This window comes from Varanus komodoensis, unplaced genomic scaffold (genome assembly GCF_004798865.1).
Source record: "Varanus komodoensis strain SLA01 unplaced genomic scaffold, ASM479886v1 scaffold91, whole genome shotgun sequence".
Classification (NCBI taxonomy): Eukaryota; Metazoa; Chordata; class Lepidosauria; order Squamata; family Varanidae; genus Varanus; species Varanus komodoensis.
The window spans coordinates 1,604,611-1,628,669 of record NW_025336610.1 but is presented as its reverse complement, the minus strand read 5'-3'; the positions used below and the strand labels follow the sequence as shown (position 1 = coordinate 1,628,669).

At 47.4% G+C, this 24,059-nt stretch overlaps 1 protein-coding gene across 1 annotated transcript in view; it reads left to right on the top strand.

Moving 5' to 3' along the window:
- The first annotated feature begins 17,976 nt into the window (after positions 1-17,976).
- LOC123017332 (disintegrin and metalloproteinase domain-containing protein 9-like) overlaps positions 17,977-24,059 on the top strand; it is a 52,939-nt gene continuing 46,856 nt past the window's right edge. The window contains exons 1-2 of the mRNA XM_044418608.1: positions 17,977-18,006; positions 22,412-22,989. Of these exons, the coding sequence (XP_044274543.1) occupies positions 17,977-18,006; positions 22,412-22,989 (608 nt within the window). The remainder of the gene's footprint in view (positions 18,007-22,411; positions 22,990-24,059) is intronic.

Here is a 24,059-nt window from a genome sequence, read left to right as displayed (position 1 = left end):
ATTCCCCAGAGAAAACAACAAGAGAATTATCCTAAAATGGAAAGCAAGGAGTTGAAATGAAAACAATGCTTCTGCAATAGAACGGTGATGATGATGATAACAACAACCTTGCAGACCGGCAGAATGCCCCGCGTTCTTTTTGCTAATGCTGCCACCTAAAGACCACGGATCCTGTTTGCAGCTGTTCAGGCAGAAGGACCAGCAGCGATGCCCGCCTGTGTCACTGCCCTGTCCTGCCTGGAAAGAGCAACAGAAAGTCTTGGGGGGCTTAAGGACTAGCCGATCCACCAGCGCAGAGGCCTGCTGCGGCTGCAGCCCACCCCTCGTGTTGGCTGGCACCTTCCTTGGCTCAGCTGACAGGCCGACGCAGCTGGTGCCCCGGAGGTGCTTCGCGAACCCCTCGGGGACAGCGTTCCGGGAGACAGAGCCGGAGCCGGCTCAGGTGGGCAAGTAGTCCAGCCCCGCAAGATTTTCCTAATCCAATTTGGAATGTGAGTTTTCTCTGTACTTTCAACAGTTTGCATTAGATGGCTTTCTATTAATATTAAGGCCTGGAGGAATGTTGTCCATGGGGTCGCATTGGTCGGACACGACTTCGCAACTAACAACGTCAATATTAGTTGTTGCTCTAAATTAGTCTCAGCTGCCCGTAGCAAGGTTCAGCTAGGAATCTGATGTACTTTCTTCTTAACCCATGATAGGCACGCACTTTATGTTTTTGAGTTAATGTGTTCTTTCTTTGTTCAGTTAAAAAGTCAGCACCTTTTCCTATTCCCAACCTGTTTTAAAATCTTTTCACATACGTCTTGAGGACTTTTGCATAAATATACTTACTTTAGAGTAAGTCGTGTGGAAATCAATGATATTTCCATTAATGTAGATTCAGGTCCACAGTTTGTATGTATGAATGTCCTTACTTGTTCTTGTATGAGTCAAAAGTGAAAGATCACAAAGTAAGAAACTTGGTGTTCATCAGGGCTGGTTTACCCTGGCTTCCCAGCTGTTCATGAAATAGCATTTCATGGATACATTTCCAAAGCCTGCCTTGATTTTCCTCATATTTCAGGTTAAACTAAAAATTTGGTTTAGCTCGGAAGGTGAATAGCAGAGTGGGATTTACCAGATGAATCATATTAACCCAATTTCCCTGTGAGGAAATGATGAACTTTTTTCATCTCTCACCTTTGCCTTGTCCATTTTTAAGATGATGGTCAAAATGCGATAACTGGATATAATGAGGTGCTGCTGGGAGGGGGGCATTTTAAAATTAAGCTGCGATGCTTTCACTTGAAAGCAGTTAAAATGTAGTGGCCAACAGACAGTGCTCCTACGCGGGAACTCAGAAGCCCCAGCCTAAGGAAGGCATTGTGTGGTGGGGGCTGCCCTCTGCCTGGGCATCACCGGCTGCCACACTCCCACGTCCGATGTGGGCGGTCATGTTCCCCCGGAGAAGTGCTCTTTGCCGAGGCCAAAGTGCCATGGTCAGCCGAGTGCGCGCTTCCATCACATTTTGCGTGTGGATCACATAATCCTAACCTCCGGGGAAGTAAGGTTGCACCTGGGACCAGCAGGAACCTTTAAAAAGCTCAGAGCACCTGGAACCAAGCTACCTGAAGAAGCCTCTCTTCCCTTAGTTACCTCCTGGGACCTTTAGGATACCATCTAAAGCACGTTCTCCGGTGCTCCCATCAAATAAGGGACGGGGCGAGGGGGGCTGCTAAGGGTGATGGCAGAGGGCAGAGGGCACTTGCACTGTGGACTTTTCGGCACCAGTGAAGTTTTTACTCTCCTAGGCATTTTAAGGACGGTCTTGCAGCTCACCACTTCTATGCTGCTTTTTAGAAACACTGTCGCTTTGCACCGCTTGCCTCCTTTGCTGGCGGTTTATTATGTGCTAAGCTTCACTGTTACTGCTTCTTGAAAACTGCATACCTTCACTTTGCCTGAACAATAACCAGAGGAGGCCGGTTATTGTGAAGCCTGGAAGCGTAAGTGAATTTTAGTAATAATTAATAAAGAACGGCAAGGCAAGTATTACGTTAGCAACGGTTACAAGGCACAGTCGTTTCAGTTAAGGTGGGACAGAACGTTTCAAGCAGGTGTTCCAAGGTCACAAATTGTAAAGGGCAGAAAAATGCCCCTCAGGTACCCGCTGATCAGGCAGGCAGGAAGTATCCTATAGCGAGCCCAGTGGGGCACACGGCTCTGGGTTCGACCAGTTGCTCTTCCATAAGTGAAGCTCCTGCTAGCAAGGATGGGAGGGACTCTGCTGAAGAACCTGGAGAGCCACTGCCATTCAAAGGGATGCTTGCCTACAAGGATGCGCAATCGGGATTCATCTTCTGTTGTACCTCAGCTATGAAAAACTGCTTTCTCACCACACCTGATCTCACATCCAACAGTTGGTTCCATTAACAATGTATTGCCAAACCCAAATGTTTTTCCTGGATTTCACGCAGCAGTCAGTCTCTTGATTAGGGGTACAGATTCCATTCTATACTGCCCAGAAAGCTTCAGTTCTGAAGCAGTAATAAAATAAAATAATAATTAATAATAAAAATAACCATGTTTATTTATTTGTTTGGGCAACTTGTATGCCACCCCATTCGCATAAGCCTCGGGGTGGCTTCCAATACATAAATAAATATATTTCTAAACAAAATACATAAAATGGTTGAGGGCTGAGCATGCAATCTCTGGGGTTAGCTCCAGGTTCAAAAATATCGGTTATTAAATCACCGATAAATACAAAATCTTGAGTCTATATTCAAGTATATCTTCAAGGAAAGGAAGAAACATTGCACAGTGTAGAAAGATCAGTGGATTTAGACCACACAGGAAATACCATTCCACCTTACAGAACAGAACCAATTTTCTATTCTCAGTTTCCTTTAACATGCCTGTCCTTTTGGCAGCAGCACTGCTGGGTTACTGACAAGTGATTCTGATGAGAATAAACATTTGCCAGGAAAGAACGCATTTTATGAGCTCCGGATAGGATTAAAGCAATGCTACAAAACAAGGTCCTGGAATCTGATCCCCATTCAGTAGTACAGAAAAAATGTTTACGGAAAGGCTTTCGGTGCCCTTTATTATCAAAGTAGGAAGGCTATAAACGCCAGGCTTTAATCTAGATTACCTTGAAGCTGAGCATGTGTGTGAGGTAAGCAACCTGCTCAAACTACACCCTCTGGGTAGAAGAGCCAGCTTTCGATTAGATACGAGGAAAAATTTCCTGGCCGTTCGAGCAGTATGGCAGTGCAACCCACGATCTAGGGAGGTCGTGGGCTCTCCCACAGCAGAGGCATTCAAGAGGCGGTAGGGCAGCCCTCTGTCAGATGCTTTAGTCTGGAGCAGGGAGTTCGACTTGGCCTTACGGTCCTTCCAACTCTACTATTCCGTGATTCACATTCCCAAAATTTTATCTTTTTCCCTGGAGTGCGGGGGGGTGGCCTTCCAAGAGGAAATCCCCTTGAAAGAACTGATGGAGATTAAGACGTGACAGACCATTTCTGGGAATGGAAGCAGTCCGTTTGGCACCCCCAACTTCCTCTTGTTGGGCTGGGTGGGGCTCTCATGCTCCTGGAGTTTTCCTTCCTGAACCCTTCCTGAGCTAAGCACACTTGCCGTGTGCTTGTACAACAACTTTCGGGAAAAAGCCCTGAGCCGCAAATTTGCACCGAGTAAGAACAGACGGTTTCTTGGCAGCGTTGCACTGGAGTTCTCATTATGGCTGCCCTTTTCAGTCTGGAAGATGGCAGTTATTCCTCGGTCACCTGCTTCTCTCGTTATAGCACAGCTCCACCACTAACACCAGCAACTCTAGAGAACTGGTTGCTCTGTGGAGCCCTTTGCCACCGACCCAGTGCAAAGGGCAACATGGGATGCAGAACAGGTCCCTCTGCAGAAAAACCAGAGGGTACTTGACCACTGCTGCACTTCTGATGGCCTAGAAGACTTTCAGTGGGAAGGGCCTGGCACGCCATAGAAAAGGCATTTTCACAAAGGCATGCTTCAGGGATGCATCCTGGCACCAGAGGTGGGTTCCCAGGGCAAGACTGGCTCGCTCCAGTTAAGCCTTGGTAATAATGGGCTAACGTCAATGGTCACTATCTAATGGGCCGCTACCAGTTTTCGAACCCCAAATTCTTGCACTCCCGGCTTCCACTTGCACTCCCCAGAATTCATTTCATCAGTAAGCTCGAAACTGAGAAATACTTTGACCATTAAGATATCTGATGTAATTTTTATGAACTCCAGGTTGAAAGTAATATATGCATAATTCATCTACCACATTAGACTGCTCCTTTATTACTGTTCTCTTCATTAATCTCCGTCTGATTTATAATAGAGGCTGAACAGTTTCTGAGAACTAATGACAAAGCTTGTGTGAAATTAGAGGGGCATACTATAAATTCTCCCAAACCCTGGAAAGGCTGAAATATATACAGCACTTCATTTTCTCTCTCCCTAGGTGTATACATTTCCACTTGAATTCCAGCCCAACAGCAGCAATGAACATATTGTTAAATGACAGTTTGGTTAACAATGCAGCACAATGTCCTTGGAGCTGAGCCAAGACACCTCAGAACACGGGAAGAGGCGCTACAGGATCAGACCGCAGCTCCACTGAGCCCAGCACGTGCCTCCGCCGTGGTCAGAAAATGCCCCAGTGGGAAGATCACGAGCAGCAGCCCCACCGCCATCACCTGCCCCCAAGGAACTGGCATTCAGAAATGCACCTCTGCTAAACTGGGATGTTCCATTTAGGCGTCATGCGCAGAAGCCATTAACAGGTCCATCCTTGGTGAGTAACCAAGGAAAATCCCAACCGGAGCGTTGACTGGTTTCGCATGACGTGACAACCCATTGCAGGTGACAAACCATGATGCGTTGTCACGTCACACCCAAACCTGGGAATGCCTGAGGAATCCACTCGGGGGTCCAAAATCCAGCAGATGGGCCTGCCCCCCCAAGCTGCTGCTTACTTGCTCCAGTATAAATTGAGCTAAAATGTGATCCTTCTGCTTTGAAGCAAACCATGATTTGCATTTTAAAATCAAAAAAATTAATTGAATTTTAAAATTTAAAAAATTAATTGAAATTTGTGCAAAACACAAGAGCTGTATGTGCAAAATATTTTGCGTAATTTGCACAAACTACAGCTGTTTTCTTAATAGAAACGAGCCACCCTCTTTTACAGGAACCTTTTAAAATGTGGATTTCACCAGAGCTAATCTGGTTTTTGAGCACACACGAGGTTAAACATAAAATAAAAATAAAAATTAGGTGGCAGACCAGTGATAGCTTCTTGGGTGCTTTGCAGGGGCTGTTAACTTCAGAGATCGCAGAGGCAATAGTGACCTCTGGAAAGTGCATGGGGGGGGGGATGGCCGGCCCAAGGTGGTTTACAGCCAGAAAAGGGAGAGGATACAGGCCAGGTCTTGCCACAGCGTCCCCGCGGAGGGACTGAGGGGGAAGGAGCGGTAGAAGGATCCGTGATGAGCTGGGTATTCTGCTGGGCACGTGGTGTGCAGTTCCACAAGCAGGCTCCACCGCACAACTTACAGGGTGGGCTGCTGTGTTGTGTTAGCCAGCCCATAAAATAAAATAAGCTCCCAAGGAGAGAATGGGGAGAGCGAAAGGAAGCAGGCTGGGAGGGCCAGGAAGCCGTAGGTCTCACGGAGTCAAGGCAGTGCAGCAGGAACAGCACCTGAACCCTTTGTGGTATGTAAAACAAGGATCTGCTAAAGGAAGGTGAAGTTACATGGTGACAGGAAAGGGAAAGGGTGGCAGGAAAGGGGTGGGACATGGGAAGAGTCGGGGACACGGCAAAGCACTCGTCAAGTTGCTTTGGCCTAGGAAACGGTCGGTTCCCCACGGGATGCAGCTGCCCACGCAGCAGGCTCGCTCTGCACCCACAGCAAGTCTGGCTGGTGACGGCAGAGCTTCTGCGGGAAACCTGCCCAACCCACAAATATATGGCAGAACAGGATTTCCTCATGTAGGGAGGCCTGTTTCTTGCCCTGGACAGAAACCCTGCAATCTCGAATCAAGATGCGGCGGGAGAACTGAACTTACCGCGAACATTTCCTCCTCCTCCTGGCAATACAAGTTGACAATCCACACATCTGATGAAGTGAACTCGGGTCAACAAAAGCTGAGGACACAATGTGCTGTCTTTGTTGCAAGTAGCACAGTCAGCCTCTGCTAGATTTCCTGGGAAAGACGCCCTGAGATTTACTGGGAGGAAAACAGTGCGCCCATAAGGCGATCAGCAATTCTCAGAGGAGTTCCCTGCATCCTAGTTTAACCTTTTATGTCTGAATCCACCACAGCCTACCTTAAAAAGGTGTTTCATGATATAAAAGTATTTTTGCTCCGGCCTAAAACCTAACTGCAAGAAGGGTGGTGTCAAGATCTAGGCCTTTTTAACTGAAGCTTTTGGAATCCTTCCTCCAGGGTTTTGCACATCTGCCTGCTTATTTAGTCCCACCCCCCCCCCCCCCCCGCCCCGGGTCATCAGGCTCTCCTGAGGCAGCTTGATTTCTAAGAAAATGGACACAGCAGCCCTGTTCTCTTTGTGCTCTGCCCACAGACCAATTTAGGTTGAGCAACGATGCTACATTAATGGGCCATTATTGGCTTAATGTGTTTTAATGAGCTCTTATTACTCTGCTGTACTTCAGATTTAAATGATTGTATCAGAATGCTTGCTGGTGTCTATATTTTTAGCTTAGCTAAATGCATGAAGTTTTGCATTTTAGAGATGTATCATAAAAGCCTAAAATGAACCTTACAGGATCACCCTAAAAGTCCATGTACACCGTGTCCAACTTACTGTTTCCCACACTAGCCAGCAAGAGACTTGAGGAATTGGCAAGCAGGGCAAGAAAGGAACTGATGTTCAGTGATATACTGGCCCTGAATCTGGAGGTTCCACATATTTTTACTTCTGAAAACTGCTTTCCTAAAACCTGTATTTGTCAGATCAGGCAAATGTGCCTGATGAGCAAACATTTTATTCAGCCCCATTCTCATTATGCAGCATAGAACTGGATCTGACAGTATCCACAAATTTGTGAGACAGCCCACCGACATCTCAAAGCTCATTTTAATTGGATAGCATTGATCTGGCACCAGAGAGGGAGAACCTGCCAACTTCCCACTATACTAAGAAAGCTAATTGCAGCTAGTTGCAAAGTTTATTTTCAAAATATGTTTGTGGAGTAGCTTCCACTGGTATCTTGTACTGGCAAACTAGTCAGCGCTGTAGCATTTGGGATTTTTCCAATAAACTTGCTGCCTAAATAATATCCAGGGACATAATCATGTGCATAGTAGTGTCTAGTAATAGTCAGAACTTGATAAAAAATCAGGGAACTGGAATTAAGAGCTTGTTTAAATTTGACGATGGGGTCACGTGGGTGCTAAAGGAACCCCATTACCCCAGCACTGATATGCGCAATGGCTCTTGCATGAGAATTTGGGATGGGCACAGTGCAGGTGTGCTCGACCCGCTTGCACGGGCATGAACCAAACGATGATGGGCACAGCCCCCCTCAGACCTTTCACTCCTGCAGGAAATGCTGCTGCCTCGGTGTCCCTTCCTGCAGTGGGCAATTGCGTTACGGCTGATGGCTGGACCACCAATTACGTACACCCAGAATGCCACCCGCAGCCCGGAAGAGCCCGTCCACCCAGGCAGCAGAGGGCTGACATCAAACGTTTGCATTGAGTCGAACCCTCAGAGCAACCCACCAAGAAAATCTGAGCATTCGGCTTTAGTGCTCAATGGTGGCAATCTTTTTTCTGGGCAAGCACACGCCTGTTCTCCCATCCCCGAAATGAAGACGAAAGGGCCTTTCTGGAGCAGACAGAGGCTTGCGCAGTGCATCGTGGTGGGCCCTCTTCCACATCCTCCACCTTTTAAAGTTGGGCGAAGAGCTGCAGAGGGGCTCAGCTTCCCAGCCTGCGTGCTGTGCACCGTGGGTTTGCCTGCAGTACCAGGACCCCTTTGCTCAGCGCTGCCTGAGCCCCTTGGTGACGTCTTCGGCTTTGAACACTGTCCTGCAGTACTTCGCATACTCAGCTAGATGGGGCAGGTTAATCCGCAGGCAAGAGACGGCCCTGGTGCCCAAGCAGGGAAGGCTCAGGGACAAGCGGCCAGGGCTGCCAGGGTCCAAACTCTGGGACCTTCCGCTCTGTGCCCCTCCGAGTCTGAACCATTCTACTAACTTGCCTGTGGGAGTTTGGGTGGTGGATTGTTCTTGCTGATGCCCTCAGCTCTACGAATAGCCCAGGTCTGACTGACTTTTGCTATCGTTCCTTATGACTCCTTCCCACCACTCAGCCCTGGCACTGCCCTTCAATTCCAGCGCCAAATCCCTGCCACATTTGCCCCACTCAGATCTCATTCTGCCCCAGCTCTCTGCCCCAGCTCTGCCATAAAACAAGATAAGAAGCTTTATCCTCTGGTTAAGCCACCCTGTGACAAACCCCAGTGTGGTGCAGTGGCGAAGAGCACGAGACTGGGACGCAGGAGATCCGGGTTCAAGTCCCCGCTCAGCCATGGAGCCCACTGGGTGACTCGGAGCCAGACCCAACTCTCAGCCCAACCTACCTCGCAGGGTTGATGTTGTGGGGATAAGATGGAGAGCAGCAAGAGAATGATGGAAGCCGCTCTGGGTTCTTTTAAAAAAAGGAAAAGGTGGGATATGAAGCTAATAAATAAAAGGCAGACAATGCTCCCTAGAGCTTCTAGGCAGCTAATGCCCTGCTGAGAAACCCGAACAAGTTTATCTCACCTCCAGCTAGGAAAGTTAGAGAGCTTTCTTAGTTTTATTTCTGAGTGTGTGTGTGTGTGTGTGTGTGTGTGAGAAAGAGAGATTGTTGCCTTCCTTTGTCACACCTTCCCACTTTCGCCTCTCCCTAGTCCAAACTTGTTTTTAAATATTTGGATATTTGGCTGTGCTTTTATAAAAGGAATTTCCACTGAATCCCTTCATCCTGCAAAAAGCAACATGGTTGCAAAACTACTGTTTGTATTCTTGGGTTTTTTGAAAGGTATTTGTTGATTTCTGTGGTTGTGGACTTTGAAAAAGAAAACTAAAGCAACCCCCCACCCCCTTAGGGCTGGCCCAAAGGGAGGGATGCTTGAAATAGGGCTCAGAAATTCCGCAGGCAGCTAGACGGAAGCTTAATGCATCATTTCTGAATTTAGCCTCAAAACGGAGACATTCAAGGGTAGTCTGTGCGAACAGCATTTTCCTAATTTTGACAACCAACCAGGATGTGAATACCTGGAAAGCATATTTACTATATATTTTCCTTTCCTCCTAAATATGTCCCTTTCCACCCCTGTGGCCCACGATTGCCACTAGCACCTGAATCTCTTTGGTTGTGTAGCTCCCAATTACCTGTTTCATCATTTCCTCCTTAACCACCTTCCCTGCATTTTGTAAATCAAAGCTCAGCTAAGCCTGCTCCATCTCATTGCCTTCAGATGCTCCCAGCAGGGGATAATAAATCCCGGGAATATTTAACTGAGGGGCAGCATACAAAACAGGGGCATCCAGGAGAAAGTGATTTCAACTGTCTTCCATAGTTCCCTGCCATTTTCATTCAGCTTCTGTTCCTGTGCATCATCTTTCGCCATCATATATATGTAGGTTATGGAAAGTAAAAGTACTCCTCCACTGGCAGTAACATCAAGCAGTTTCTGATGCAATTTTTCAAAAAGGCATTTGACAAACTGGAGTAGATTTAATTGGAAGGGACTGCGTACAAGAGCAAAGGAAAACTGGGAGATGATCATGCTAACGTTTTTGAAACACTTCAAGAAAGCAAACACTTGTTCCAATCTCAATAGACAGGACAAACAAGTAGCAATTAATTTAAATGGCAAAGGATCAACAAAAATTATCAAATGGTTGGAGCACCTTCCCTGTGTGGCAAGCTAAAGCACTTGAGATTTTCAGCTTTCCCTTCTCTCCCATCCCCTCTTCCTTCCGAACATTTTATTAGAAAGTAAGCCTGTCAGCAGAGACTGTCTTGTCTTTTAATCTCTGGATAGCAGTCAGAATATTTTAGGCATTTTATAAATTGATGATGATGATGATGATGATGATGATGATGAAAAATCTCTAAAACTGACATGACAAATATTAAGTGAAGAAGATGGAGAAATGGTGGAAGCTTTTTCATTCTCACTTTGACTTGGGATCACCAAATGAAAGTGGTTTGCAGTAGATTCAAGACAGGACCCCCCCCCCAAAAAAAGAAAAAAAACCCCACACAATGCATAAAATGTGTGGAATTTTCTGTCAGAAAGTTTGCTGCCACTGGCTTAAAGAGGCTTCAAAAGAGATTAGAGATATCTGTAAAGATATTTAACTGAAGAAGCAAAGGACTATGTCACGGAGATGCTGAGGCACGAGGCGAGCGTCACACAGAAACGCCTAGGAGTCTCTCAGCAGCAAGCAGCCTGGAAGAGATGCGGCTCAGGCTGAGGGACTCTGGCAGCGACTCCAAATTTGCAGGACAGGTACCAGCCAGAGGAACCCTGCGGGACACCTGCATGAGGCTCAGGATGTATTTAAAAGGGCTCTTTCTGTCTGTGTAAAACCACCTTGGCAGGAACACAGAAACTACCCCAAATCCAGCAGGCGGAAACTTGCATGCAGCAGTTCAGATAAGAGCAATATGCTCTGGCCATTTGTGGACTCTCCTTTCACAAGACAAAGATGGACAAGTGTCTTTCAGAATGTGTTTGTCTAGCAGAGATGCACCAGTGCAATAGAATGATTGCATTGCAGAATTGGAGGGAGTCTTTCAGGCTAGCTAGCCAAGCCTTGTTCAGTCCAGGAAATCCAGGCTGGAGCATTCCCAAAAGACGGCTGTGGAGTCTTTCCCTAAGACCTCCAGCAGGGACTCTCCCCGGCCCCCCAAATTCCGGTAATGGGTCCATTTTCAACCTCCTCTTGCCATCAAGAAGCTTCTCCTACCACAGGACTCCGTCTATCCAGCCTCCTGTGAATGAAGTCCACCCAATCCGGAGTTACCCTCTGGGACAGCAGAGAACAAGCCCTCCAGCTCTGAAGAGAGAACTCGGGTCTCCCTATCTCATCTCCCCACCCCCACCCCCCAGGCTCAGCCCACCAGTTATTCCAACCTATCCTGCCAGGACTTGCTTTCATGCTCCTGGGCATGTTCATTACCTTCCTCTGAGCACATAGAGACTGCATTATGCCACATGATGGGGCACCAGGCTGGTGCTTGTGGTGGTAATCACGAGAGGCCACAACGCAGAGTTCCGGGGGTCACACGAGGGGCCGCGTGGCCTCGGGGATCTGTTTCAACACAGCAACATGGCCTGCACTGGTTTAGGAGAAGGGTGATCTTTCCTTACACTCACTTTTCACCATCTCACCTGTATTAAAGGTGGTGCCCTCTTTTTACATATTCCTTTTTAAGGCTCAAAAGGAATTTTCTGTGTTAGGGGTTTTTTTAAGTTCGGATAAAATCTTTGCTACCAAGTTCTGGCCAGCTGAAATGTTAAAATTCTGTCATCCGTTATATGCAGGATATAAACGTAGATTGTATCTTTGCATTTGTAATAATGCTCTTTGATTGTCAAAAATGTGATTGGATTTTGTTCCAACTGGGTTTTAAAAAATAATAATCTGGGAAATAATGAAAAAGGTTTTATCACCTCCTTTATTATTTCCTTATATATATGCAAATTATCTTACATTATATTCTACAATTAAATGGTGTTTTAAAACCTGCCTTCTGCTACTCTTCACATTGTTCTGGGGAAAATGCTAAAGGAAAGAGATGGATAATATTGGAGGAGGCAGCCTGATGGGTGCTCGCTGCATATTTCATTTCACAAGTTTGATCTCCCTTTTGCCCTCCCCACTAGTACTTGTGTCAATGCTTTTCTCTTAAAATAACATGGAATTTTCACAATGGAAATATTCTCTCTCTCTCTCTCTCTCTCTCACACACACACACACACACACACACACACAAAATAAATTAGTTCTATTTCAGTAAAGCAGAGGGTCCCAAAAATAGTGAATCCCTGATACACAATCACAGAAAAACTTGCTTCTGGAACTGTTTCAGAAACAGGTTTGGTTTCTGCTTAAACAGCTACTTGGAAGATAATAATGAAGGCAGATGAAGGTCTTTAATCCAGAGCCACTTCAGCCTGTGATGTGCACGTTCATTCCATTTTTGTCACCATGCACAGATTTGGAAGGGTAATATAACACTTTAAAAACCTGTAAACCTGTTTGGCCAGAGAGAGCACTTGGGCAAAAGTAGCAGGGACATAAGCCATCAAAACATGAGGGGGTCACTCTGTCAGTCATTCTCCAGTTCTGTTGAAGACAAGTGTTTGTCTGCAGCCAGATGTGGCAGCCAAATATATTGGTCCATAGTGCACTGAAACCAATCCAGTGTGAAGGGAAGGGAAGGGAAAGGCGATGCCTGTTCATGCGCTGTCGGTTCAGCTTACCTATACTGCGTATCCCGGCCGGCGCTAAGTTGTCCGGCAGAGGCCTGCTGGGAATCTGGGCCAGGACATTTCCGTATAGCATGCGCTCTATGGAGGAGCAGTGATGGCCTCCCCATTCCACACTGCCCAGTTCCCCTTTTAAGGTCGGAGGGTGGGGAGTCCTCGAATCCGGTTGCCCTTTCGCAGAGTGCTCTTGATGGAGGCACCGGAGCTCTCTCCAGCCCAGTGGGTGACTGCAATGGGAGAGTCCAAAGTGCTAGGGGGCAGGCAGTGGCTGGCATAGAAGAGGCGGTAGGCAGAGGAAGGGCAAAGGCAGGGACGGTGGGGCGGAGGTGCTGTGGAAAGGTGAGCTTGTCTCTCCCACGCAGAGGTTCTGCATGTGTAAACCAGTGTCTGTTGCCTTCCCTTCCATCGCAGCAAGTCTCCATCTCTCCCAGCGGAAGATCTTGCCCATTACCAGGGTAATTTAGACTGAACGACCATCTTGATTTGGTCAGCGATGATTGCCAAGAGTTCAAGGAGGAAGAGCATACTTTGGTCAAATAAGAAGAGCTCACTTCTACCAAAACAGCTAACACACATTTTATTTTTCTCCTAGTTCCTGGAACTAGAGGAGATTCCCTTTCCCTGTATGGGAAGAGAACACTTTCTCAGAATGACTTACAAAGATAACTTTCCCCTTCACATTCCAGGAAGATCACCCACTCAGCTCACTATTCTTTACTTTCTAACTGCTCTCTCCAGTCCTTCCCTCACTCCTGCCCAGTTGCTTTCATATTCACTGTCCTCTGACACTCCTTCTCAGTTCCCTCCTTTCGCTTCCCCTTTTCTACTGGGATCTGGAATAAACAATTTTCCGGTTCTTTTTTCTCAAAAAAGAAGAAATAGGTTTCATGTAGTCATTAGTAAAAATAAATGTATGTTGATTGAAATACAGCATTAGACAACCTTAGCAAGTTCAAAGTTCTAATTAAATTCCTTTGGGCTGATTATCCCCTGCATACATATATGTCACTAAAATAAATCTGTTTCAGAGTGAAATTGAACTAATGAGTAAGGACAGTGAAACTGAAAATGCCCGCAACCTCAGTGGAAGATAACTGAACTGCTGAAATAGATGAGTGATCGTCAGTGTATCATGCCAAGTTCTGTGGGTGGCTAAAATTAATCCATGCACCTCAACAGTCCTTGGTCTCTTTGCCCCCCCCCCCCCGCGAACAAAACGCATGCAGGGCACGCTGGCCACGGGCACAGCTCTGCTGCAAGGCAGCCGGCAGGCACCAGCCGCCACCTCCAAGGGTAACGCCAGCCCAGCCCCTCGGCCCTCGGTCTCTCTCAACCGGCACGCTCGCCTTAGGCTTCTTTATCGCTGTTTTGTGTCCTGGGGGCACCGTTCCGGTTACAGGCTGTGCGTGCAATCTGGTCTCAGGTACGGAGGCCGATGGCCCTGTGCTGAGCTGCCCCCCTTTCTCTGAAGATCCATGTTCTCCGTGAGGCAGTTCCTTAGGTGCCTCTATCAGGTCCTCCCTCTCCTTCTGGGAAACCGACACTCCAGCACTGTCCCAAAGAAGAACCAAGGAAAAGATCCGGACCTCCTTTTCTGGTGAAGTCCATATTGCTGGGTCTCCTCTCCCCGTGTGGGTAGATTCCCCCAAAGAATCACATGTTTTGCTGGGATGCTTCTCTGCACATCGCTCATCTTTGGCCCAGAGATGGGATCTCAAAGATCCTTAACTGTTTGGCACCTGGGTACCTTATCAATAAATGGGGTTGCTGTGTGGAACTTCCTGGAACTGAGACGACCTTGGCTGGGGTATTTGCATCACCAGGCCAGCATCCAGCATGGGGCAACTATTATCTCTTTGGTTTTCAGTAGAAAGCTGCAATTTATCATAAAACAGAGTTTCTTCCTCTTTGATGTTATTGTGTTGTCAAGCCATTTCTGACTTATGAACAAGAGCTCTCCAAAATGTCCAGTCCATGACAGCCCTGCTCAGCTCTTGCAAATTCAGAGTCATGGCTTCCTTGAAGGAGTCAATCCATCTCCGATTTGGACTTTTCTTCTTCTGCTTTCGACTTTCCCTAGCATGGTTGTCCTCTCCAGGGAGTTTTGCCTGATCATGATGTGCCCAAAGTACAACAGTCGCAGTTTTATTCTTGTTACTAGGGAAAGCTCTACCTGGTTTTGATCTTGGAACCACGTGTTTGTCCTTCTGTCAGTCCAGGGTGCTCACAAAATTCTCCTCCAGCACCAGGTTTGGAAGACATTAATTTTCTTCCAGTAAGCTTTATTCACTGTCCAGCTTTCAGACCCATACAAGTCATCAGGAATGCAAGAGTGCGGAAGTTTCTCTGCCCCAGTCACCATCAGAGACAACCAGTGCTTTTTTTGTCATAGAACGCACTGGAACGGAGTTCCAGCACCTTTTTTTGACAGATTTTCCAAGTTTTAAAGGTAACTTTTGAAAATTTGATGTTTGGTCCACGTGGATTCGAATCACCCTGTCAAGCGTAGCAGGTCAGCGGCAAAATCATTACAACGGTACATGCGGGCTGCTTGTGTGTCGAGTCTGATGCGTGCGCACTTTGTCCGCACTGGTTCTGAGGGTGCTGCTCAGCTTGTGGTTGGTCGTGTGGTCGCGCGCTGAGTGCTTACTGCGGGCGGCGACCGTTATGTTTCGTTACACAACTGACGTGTGTGGGTGTGTGTACAGTGATTGACTACGTGTGAAAGGTAAATAATTTCATGAGTTCTGGCACCCTTTTTCTTACAAAAAAAGCACTGGAGACAAGCATTCTCTTCTGCTGCTTGAGGTGGATACTTCTTTGCATGGTGCCTCAGGTCTGACCATTGCATCTTGGGTGACCCGGTTAGGAGACCAGCCCAGCGAGACAGCCTGGTCTCCTGGCAGCATCGCTTGCCGTTCCTCTAATGCTCTCCAGGCTCCTCAACACAATCAGGTGTGCAAGGCAGAGGACTTTCTTAGACCCGCGTCACAGGCAGTGAGTACGGTCTGGCTAAGTGGGCCACTCTTGGCCATCCACACCAGACTGATAATAAAATCATACTTTTATCCTGAATTTTTTACAAGCATTTCAATAAAAAAAAATCTGAGTAAAAGTATGTTCCATATTTTGTCTTTAACTGAGGAAATTAGCTGCATAATTTGCAACTTCTGCCAATTCCTCAGTGGAATCCGTGATGCCAAATAGCAGGGGTTGTTACTCAAGGAAAGAGGATGTTTACGAGGTTACTAATAGGAGATGAGGGAATAAGGCGCCATCTGTGAGGATTATGTGGTGAAGATGAGTGTGTGAGACTGAATATTCTTCTTCTAAAGAGCTGCAATATATTTAGCAGGACCATTTTTGCCTTGACAGTGTTGCTGATGTTCACATCCATGAGCAAGAAAGAGCAAGTGGGAAGAAGCTTCAGTTCATCAGCAAATAAATATCCATACAAGAGCAAGATGCAATTTCCACAGAGACAGAAAGACAAAGAGAGGGAAACCTGATTTGCTGTAGGGATCATATTGTACCCCATAAATCCTAGATAACGGTGTTACCCCAAATCATGTACCTTTTTGTGTTATCTCCTAGTTTTCAACACAGATACAAAGGAAAATTAACTGAGAGGCTAACTATTTCAGCAACATTCTTATTCTTATTGTGGGTGGGTGGGTGAGTTGTGTGTCACTGTTTTCCAAAGGCTGCCATTTTTTCTTCATTTTACCAACATTCATCTCATTATCATATGCTACTTTCCACAAGGCAAAGTAAAATTTCAAGACAACTTACGTAAAAATTGCACCATAAAGTCAAGAGAAAAGTAAGTATGTCCAACAAAAGGTAAATCCTTCTATGCCTTCAAGATTTCTCTAGATAAAAAGATTTTAACTAACCTCTGGGAAAAGCTCAACTGAGCTAAAACAACACAAAATTCCATAGACAGACAAGTCCAGGACATAGTTACAATAATTAAGTAATGGAATAAAATATGAGCTAATAGTGAAATTAGATAAATCCACGGAGGATTGGCTGAAGCAGCCATTAGGCGCTCAAAAGAATCTGCAAGTACAGAGGCAGCGCACCGCGAAATACCTGCTGCTGAGGGGCAAACAGCAGCCCAAGCTTGCTGTCTTCATGTTCAGCTTGTAGACCTCTGGGGGCATCTAACTGGTTTGTGTTCAGTGCACATTGCTTACTTGGACCCCCGAAAGGCTTTCGACAAAACCCCTCACCAAAGACTCCTCAGTTATCTTAGCAGCCATGGAAAAAGTGGGGAAGTCCTCCTATAGAGCAGTAATTCGTTCGAGTAGAAGGCAGAAAATAGGAATAAACAATGTATTCTCCCAAAAGAAGCATGCCATGCCTTTCAACCTACTAATACATGATCTGGAATTAGGAGTGAGCAGTAAAGCAGCCAAGTTGATGAGAACACCAAATTCGGTAGCAGGGTTCAAACAAAATGCATTGCAGGTACGTAGCTCTAAAGAGGTCTCTCCAAACTGGGTGAAGATGCCTTAAAATGGCAGGTGGGGCTCAGGGTAAGTACACAGGGGCAAAAGATCCCCGGTGCAAGTATAAGCCGGAGGGATCTGAGGCAGCACGGACTGGCTCAGGTCAGGGCCTCGGAGTCGTGTGCAGCTGCTGTGAAAAAGGCAAATTCCACGTTAGGCATGATTAGGGGAGAAACTGAAAATGCCACTGCCAAGATCATACTCCTTCGTACAAATCCACGACACCGCAGCATGTGGGATATTGTGCACATGACAGTTCTGGTCACGATGCCTAAAAAGGCCATTGCAGAGTTGGGAAAAGTGCAAAATGTGCGAGTAAAATGATCAAGGGACCAGGACGCCACCATTACGTGGAAAGACCACAACATGGTTGACAAGCTGGTGCTAAGAAAAGGTAAATGAAGGGAGACGTGATAGAGGTATGCAAGGTTATGTGCAGCATGGAGAAAGCGGGTAAGGAAACATTTTTCTCCTTTCTCAGAATATTAGAATGCAGAATTCCCCACGAAGCTGACTGGTGGCGAATTCAGGACAGGGTTAAAAAAATGGCGTTCTTCACACAAGGCACACAACTACAGAACTCACTTCCACAACCTGTAACGATGGCCACCGATTGTACAACTTTAAAAGGAAGATTGACAAATTCAGGGAGGACAAGACTATCCGTCGGTACTAATCCTGAAGGTTATTTGCTACTTCCGGTCTCAAGATGATATGCCTGAGCTGATGGGGAACACGGGCAGGAGGTGTGGCTGCACTCATGACTTCTTGCGGGTTTCCTATGGGCAGCGGGGGGGGGGGGGGGGGGGGCACTGTCTGAGCAGAATGCTGGCCTGGCAGTGCCTTGCAAAAGTATTGCTCCCATGGACTACCAGTAAGAGGAACTTCATGTCTTACAGCTGCTCTGAGGCCCACCTGCAGCCTGTCAGAATGACCAAGAGGACTAACGTCCAGCGAGCAGTGAGTGCTTCGGACCGTTGGTCCCAGTCCTGGCTGTTATCCAGGCAGCTCAGCGGGTCTTCAGCAGAACGCCAAAAGTGTGCCATGGATCGGGTGACCACTTGGCTGCTGGCTAAGCAGCTGGTTAAAATTCCTATGCCAACTTTCAGAATGCTCTGGGATTTACTCTTGCCAGGACCATCTCTTTTGTTTCCCTTCCACGAGTCTCAATCACCTACTTCCATATCATTATCCTTGTCTTGCAAATTAGCTCCAAGGAAGGGCACAGAACAGCCTTTTCAACCTGTTCCCCCCACTCAGTTTTGGTTAGCACTGACTGCTCCTCCATCGCCATGGCATATTTTTCCTACAGAGCTGACATGCCCCTCCCTGTGATCAGTCCTCCTATTTATACTCTGAGAAGTAAAGAAATCAGAAGTGCTGTGAAAAAGTTGGTCATTCTAAAAAGAAAAAAAATCAATGGGAGGAAAAGAGAATCAATTTAGGCAAAGCAGAATCACTAATTTAGGGACTTCATAAAAACAATGTTTTGGCTTAAGTTTTACATGCAGCTTACAAGATCAATGGGATCTAAGTATAAATAATTGGACTGGGGATCCAATCCAATCTAAGGTCCTTTCTGAAGAAGTGAACGGTATAATGGGGATATAAAGCCTTTTGAAGCTTAACGATTGAATTGAAATTGTGCTCTTTTGTTTCTGCAAAAAAATTAAAAAATCAGTAATCCACCATTACTGATTTTTTAAAAAGATCAGTATGATAAATGCATAATGAATCTGAAGCTATGTGGAGATAATCAGCTATTAGGGGAGGCATCATAATGACCTATTGTACTGTTTTGTCTCTGCCTGATGGTGATACTATTCCTGCCACTTCTCTCAGCTAAATTAAAAAAAAAACAAACAAGTACGATGGATTCTCTGTGACAGCATCTCCAGTCCCTGATAGGATGTGTGGCTGCTTAGTCCAGCTGAAAAAGAAACGCAGCGGCACCTATGACATTGCAACACTGAAATAATTAATACCGTGTTTGATTAGAAGATGGGCCTTAGCACAATCCATGGCATTTTCAAGATCCTAGCTCAGAAGACCACAGCCAAGAATAACCTAAAAGACAAATTGTCTAATTTATACAGTTAAGGAGGCTAAATATCAGACCACATGGGAGGCTAAATCACGGATGTGCCAGAGTGCTTTCAATGCTAGCTGTCATCTGATTTCATGCAAATCTGGTCCAATCTGCATTTTGAAGGGGCCAGAGAGAAATCCAGCCCCCTCCTAATTTCACTTCATGTTCCTCAGGGTTAACTCAAGAGCCCCTTTCTCAGGGCTTAACCACCTCAGGAAAATAAGACAATCCAAACAAACTTTTATTTATGCTACAGTTTTGTAGGGAGAGGTCCTTCACCAGCTCATCAGCGCCAGCCTCTGTCCCTTCACTTCTATGTGGCATCCTACCTGTCTACCAGGTGCCACAAGGAATTCAACCACCCACCCACCCATATTTGTTCATTGCAGGTGTGTGTGTGGTGGGGGGGTGTGGATCAATGAACCCTACAGTCCAACAGCTCATTATTCTCAATTTGTGATCAAAGCACAATGGCTCCTCTTTCACATGGTGCTGCTTGCTAAGACCCCCTTCAGCTCGAAACACATGAACACATTTTGCAGGTGTTGGGAAAATTTGGGTAAATCCTGTCTGAAAAGCATTACTTCTGTGTGCTTTTCGCATTGTGGGATCAAACCCTGTACTTCTCAAACCAAGCTAAGTCACTCTTTCAAATGGCCTTCATCCCCCGCTCCTTTCTCTCACCTTTAGCTGTAAGCTACAGTACACAGGCCATTTAGTCCAAATGTACATTGTATACCTTCACAATGATTAAATAATCATTGCTGGAATTCAGTTTTACAAGGAAGTAATCTTGATAGCCCAGAGGCTTCATGTGCCCTGATGTGCAGAATGTTTAGAGTCGAGATCTAAAGGGTCTGGGCTTATCATGAATAGTTTCTCAGTATCTTGAATTTGCATGTCTGAGCAGACCTGGAGATGGGTGCAAGTTACTCAACTAAAGTGTCAATACAGGCAATTAGAAATATTGTGATCTCATTGTTACTGTGTGATTGACTGACATTTCTTCATCTGTTCTGTATGTGATGACCTCAGAATCTCATTGTAATCTGCATTCTGTCATCGATTGCCCTGTACCTGTGTCCCCATAAATGCCCTGTAATGGTATTGAAACTTTGCAGCAGAGTTTACCGCTGCCTGCCCGGTAATGCACGCATTATCGTGAGGACTGCGGGAAACTTGGGGGTAAAACAATAAAGCCTAGATGGTCTGGGCGCTCGGTCTTTCCCACGAACCCGGGTTTTATTCCCTCTCGCAAACTGAGATTCCGGGATCCTGACGCAGGTCATCTGTGCTTCCATGCACACCTCTCACAGAGCCTCGTGCAGGAGACACGTGGGGAAGTCCACGCTTCCAGAGCGCCACAGACCCAAGGCTCTTCCAGTCCAGAGTTTTGGCCCTAGTTGCCAACCCGAAGCACAGCTTGCATGTGTTTATGCTCCCTGCTCATGCTCCCCAGCAGGGAGCATGAACACTTGGGAGGTCTCTGGTATGGGAGGTCGGGGCTAGTCATCAGTAGTCAGGGACTGTCGGAGCTGCGGCAGGGCAGGCCTCCGCTGCAGTTCTCTCATGCAACTTCCACCTAAAAGCCAAAGCTCTCCAGGCAGCTTACGACGACAATGACATTGACTACCTTGCCCAAATGTCACCGCTGCAAGCACGGCTTGGGAGTAGGAGTACAGAAAGATCCACATCCACGCCCACCAAGCTTCCGCCACCTGCCTGTGACAGGCCCAGGCCCAACCCCTCGCCCCTCTAGCCAGTTTCCTCAAGGATTACAGGATGGGTTTTCCCCATTGTTACCCGGAGAAGCTTCTGTGGACTGACAACAGGACCTTCTGTGTGCAAAGCAGGGCCTCTACCACTTGAGCCAGACTCTACCACAGAGGAAAGGTTCCATCACTTCTCTCCAGTGCACCTGACCAGCAGAGCTTGGTCACTTACCTGGCGCTGGGTCTTTCGGGCACTGCTGCTACTTCTGTCTGCACTTCGGATGCTGAGCCATGCCCCGTGGCGAGCGAGAAGCCTTTCCGATCCCGGCTGTCAACAGCCTGCGTGCTTCCTTGGGGCCCAGTGCAGAACGGCTCCCATGCACAGGGCAGGAAGCAACTCCGGCACGGGAGGGCTTGGGGCGATGTGCTGAAGCTGGCGCAGTGGAAGGCCTGTGCTCACAGCCGTTGCAATGTGCACGGTGGCTCCACCTGGGCCCCTCAGCTCTTTCCTCAGCCTGAGAAGAGCAAAAAGAGGCAGAGCCTTAAATAAAGAAAATCACCCCCCCCCACACACACACACACACACCACAGAAGTTTAAAGTTAGCAGTCTTCCTTTCCAATATCCCTTAGAAAGACCTTAACATGCCATGGTATGATCAGCAAATTGTAGATGTAATGGAAGAGGGAGTCGTCCTAGAATTAAAAAGCCTCATATAGCCAAAAATGCAGCCATCAACCCACAGGAAACCCACAAAAAATGCATATTCTTTTGTAAACATAAAAAGAACCCTCTGTGTGCAAATAAAACTCCTATTTGCATGAAATAAAACCAGCAGGAAAATTCGCACTCAAATCCTAGCACTTAACATTTTGTGAGCATTTCCAAAATCCAAAGAGTTTGGACACGATCCACTGGGAAGTTCCACTAAAAATCCCTACCAAAATAGCTTGCAGGTGCACCAGGGTGCGGTAAGAGCGTGCCAGCCTTTCAAGAAAGGCCGTGGGCAGAATTTTCACCTCATCTTGCGATCCGGAGGCCTGTACGGGAGTGTGGCCCCAGTCCCTGCAGCTCTTGCCCCACAACGCCTTGTGCGGTTTTGCAAGGGGCCTTCGGAGAAAGTGCGCATGGGGCAGCTGTGAGCTGTGAGGTGGGTATTTATTAGATTTATAACCCGCCTTTTTCCTGTTTTAAAGACCTCGGAGAGGCTTGCCTCCTCCTCCTCCTCCTCCTGCTCTCCATCTTACTCCCACAGAAGAGCCCTGTGAGGTCCTTCGGTCTGAGTGCCTGGGCCGGGCCCAAAGCCACCCAGTGGGCTCCCCACGGCCGGATGGGGACCAGCGCCCGGACGGCCTGCATCCCGCTCCCATGCTCTGAACCACTGTGCCACCCTGGCTCTCCAGACTCAGCTAGGGATAGAACATTTCGCAGCGCAGTCTCCAGAAAGCATGCCCTTTTACAGAGGAAAGGCACTCTTCACATGCTCAGGAGCATTTTGCCCTAGTGCTTTTTTTGAGGGGGGGAGGAAAAGGCCTCCCACAGCCCTGCTCTGCTCTCCCGTGCAGACTCCCAAGGCTGCGGTTCCCGGCGCTGAGGAGAAGGCAGCCATTTCTCCGCCCTGGGATCACCTGGGAGCGCAGAGGGCGAGCCTGCTTGGCCCGGGGGCTGCCTGGGGGCCCAAGCCCAGGTCCACGGCTGGAGGGGAGAGCGGCTGCAAGCCCTTCCCGGCAGAGGCGCTGCCCAGGCCCCCACCGGGATGGGGCCTCGTGCGCGCCTCGCAGGCCGGTTGCCGCAGGCGACGGCCGTGCCCACCGCAGGAAGGCCCGCCCGAAGCCGTCCGCGCACCGCAGCGCATTTTCAGTGCCTGCGCGGAGAGGGCGGCGCTGGGCGGTGGCAAGGCCTCAGGCCCGTGGGAAGGCCGGAGCGGTGCCCCGGCCTTTGAGCTCGTCTCTGTGGGAGCCATATTGGTTTGTTACGTTAGGCTCCCCATGCAGGATCCCCACAACAACAGCCCCGTGGAGGAGGTGAGCCCGGGGGCCCTGGCTGCCCGGAGTCCCCCAGGGAGCTCCGCCACGGCTGAGCCAGGACTCGAACCGGCAACTGCCTCGCGCCAGCGCTCCCACCGTTGCACCACGCCAGCAATGTACAAGTTAATTGTCCTCAAAAATAAATCTTTTACAAGAAGACCTTCCCCTGTTGTGTATTTTGGGCCTAGGCGCATCAGAACACAGACCTATTTTGGTCGACACCGCTCTCTTTGAAACACACTGTAAACCTATTTACGGTGGATTTAAGGCATGTAAAATGCTTTCATAACGCATGCCTTCTGCTTCAACTCTCAAAAGCTAAAAAAATTAAGGCAACTTTATGTTGGAATAAGATATAATTACAGCCTAAGCCGCAAACTCTGAGAAAGTCAACAGGCAGAATATATGCAGTACAAGAGCTCATCCAATAAATATCACACGATGGATTTGGGCCCAAGTGGACAGTTGCCAGCAGAAGCGGATGATGCCACGGAGTCAGAAAATGGTTGCACCTGAAGACGAAACGGCACCACGCACCTGCCCCCGTCCCCCCGGGGGGCAACGGGGGGCTGAATCCCCCATGTGCTGCCACATGGGCACTTTAGGAGGCTTCTCCCAGCCTGGCCAGTTTCAGGCACTGGAATCCAACTGGGAGAGAAGCTGCTGAGGAGAGACATGGCAGTTCTCACAAAAAGAGTGGAATCTGAGAGAAGGAAAATTACTGTTACTAAGCAGGAAGGTGATATCTGAAGCAAGGATGCATCAATAAAGATTAAAATAAGGAACTATATAAAGTAAAGAGCTGGGGTAAGGACACTGAGACCTTTATAAGGCCAAAGGGCCTGAGAACAGAACCATGTAAAGAGTGGCAAAAAGGAAATAGAAGAAAGTAGGCAGGTTCAAATTGGTTACCGGTGTAAACAAACAAGGGTAAGCTCATAGTATGGTAAAAATCCCCAGAGAGGTCCGCCTGGCGCTGTCGTTATTTGTTTTTCGGCGCCAGGCGAAGACCTTTTTATTTAAGCAGCATTTTAAATGTTAATATTATTGAATTTTATCTGGCCAGGGCGGCTTATTTTATATTGTATGTATTTTATTTTAATTTTTATATTTTTAATTATAATTATTTAACTAATTGATGTAAGCCGCCCCGAGGCTTCGGCAAATGGGGCGGCATAAACATGTT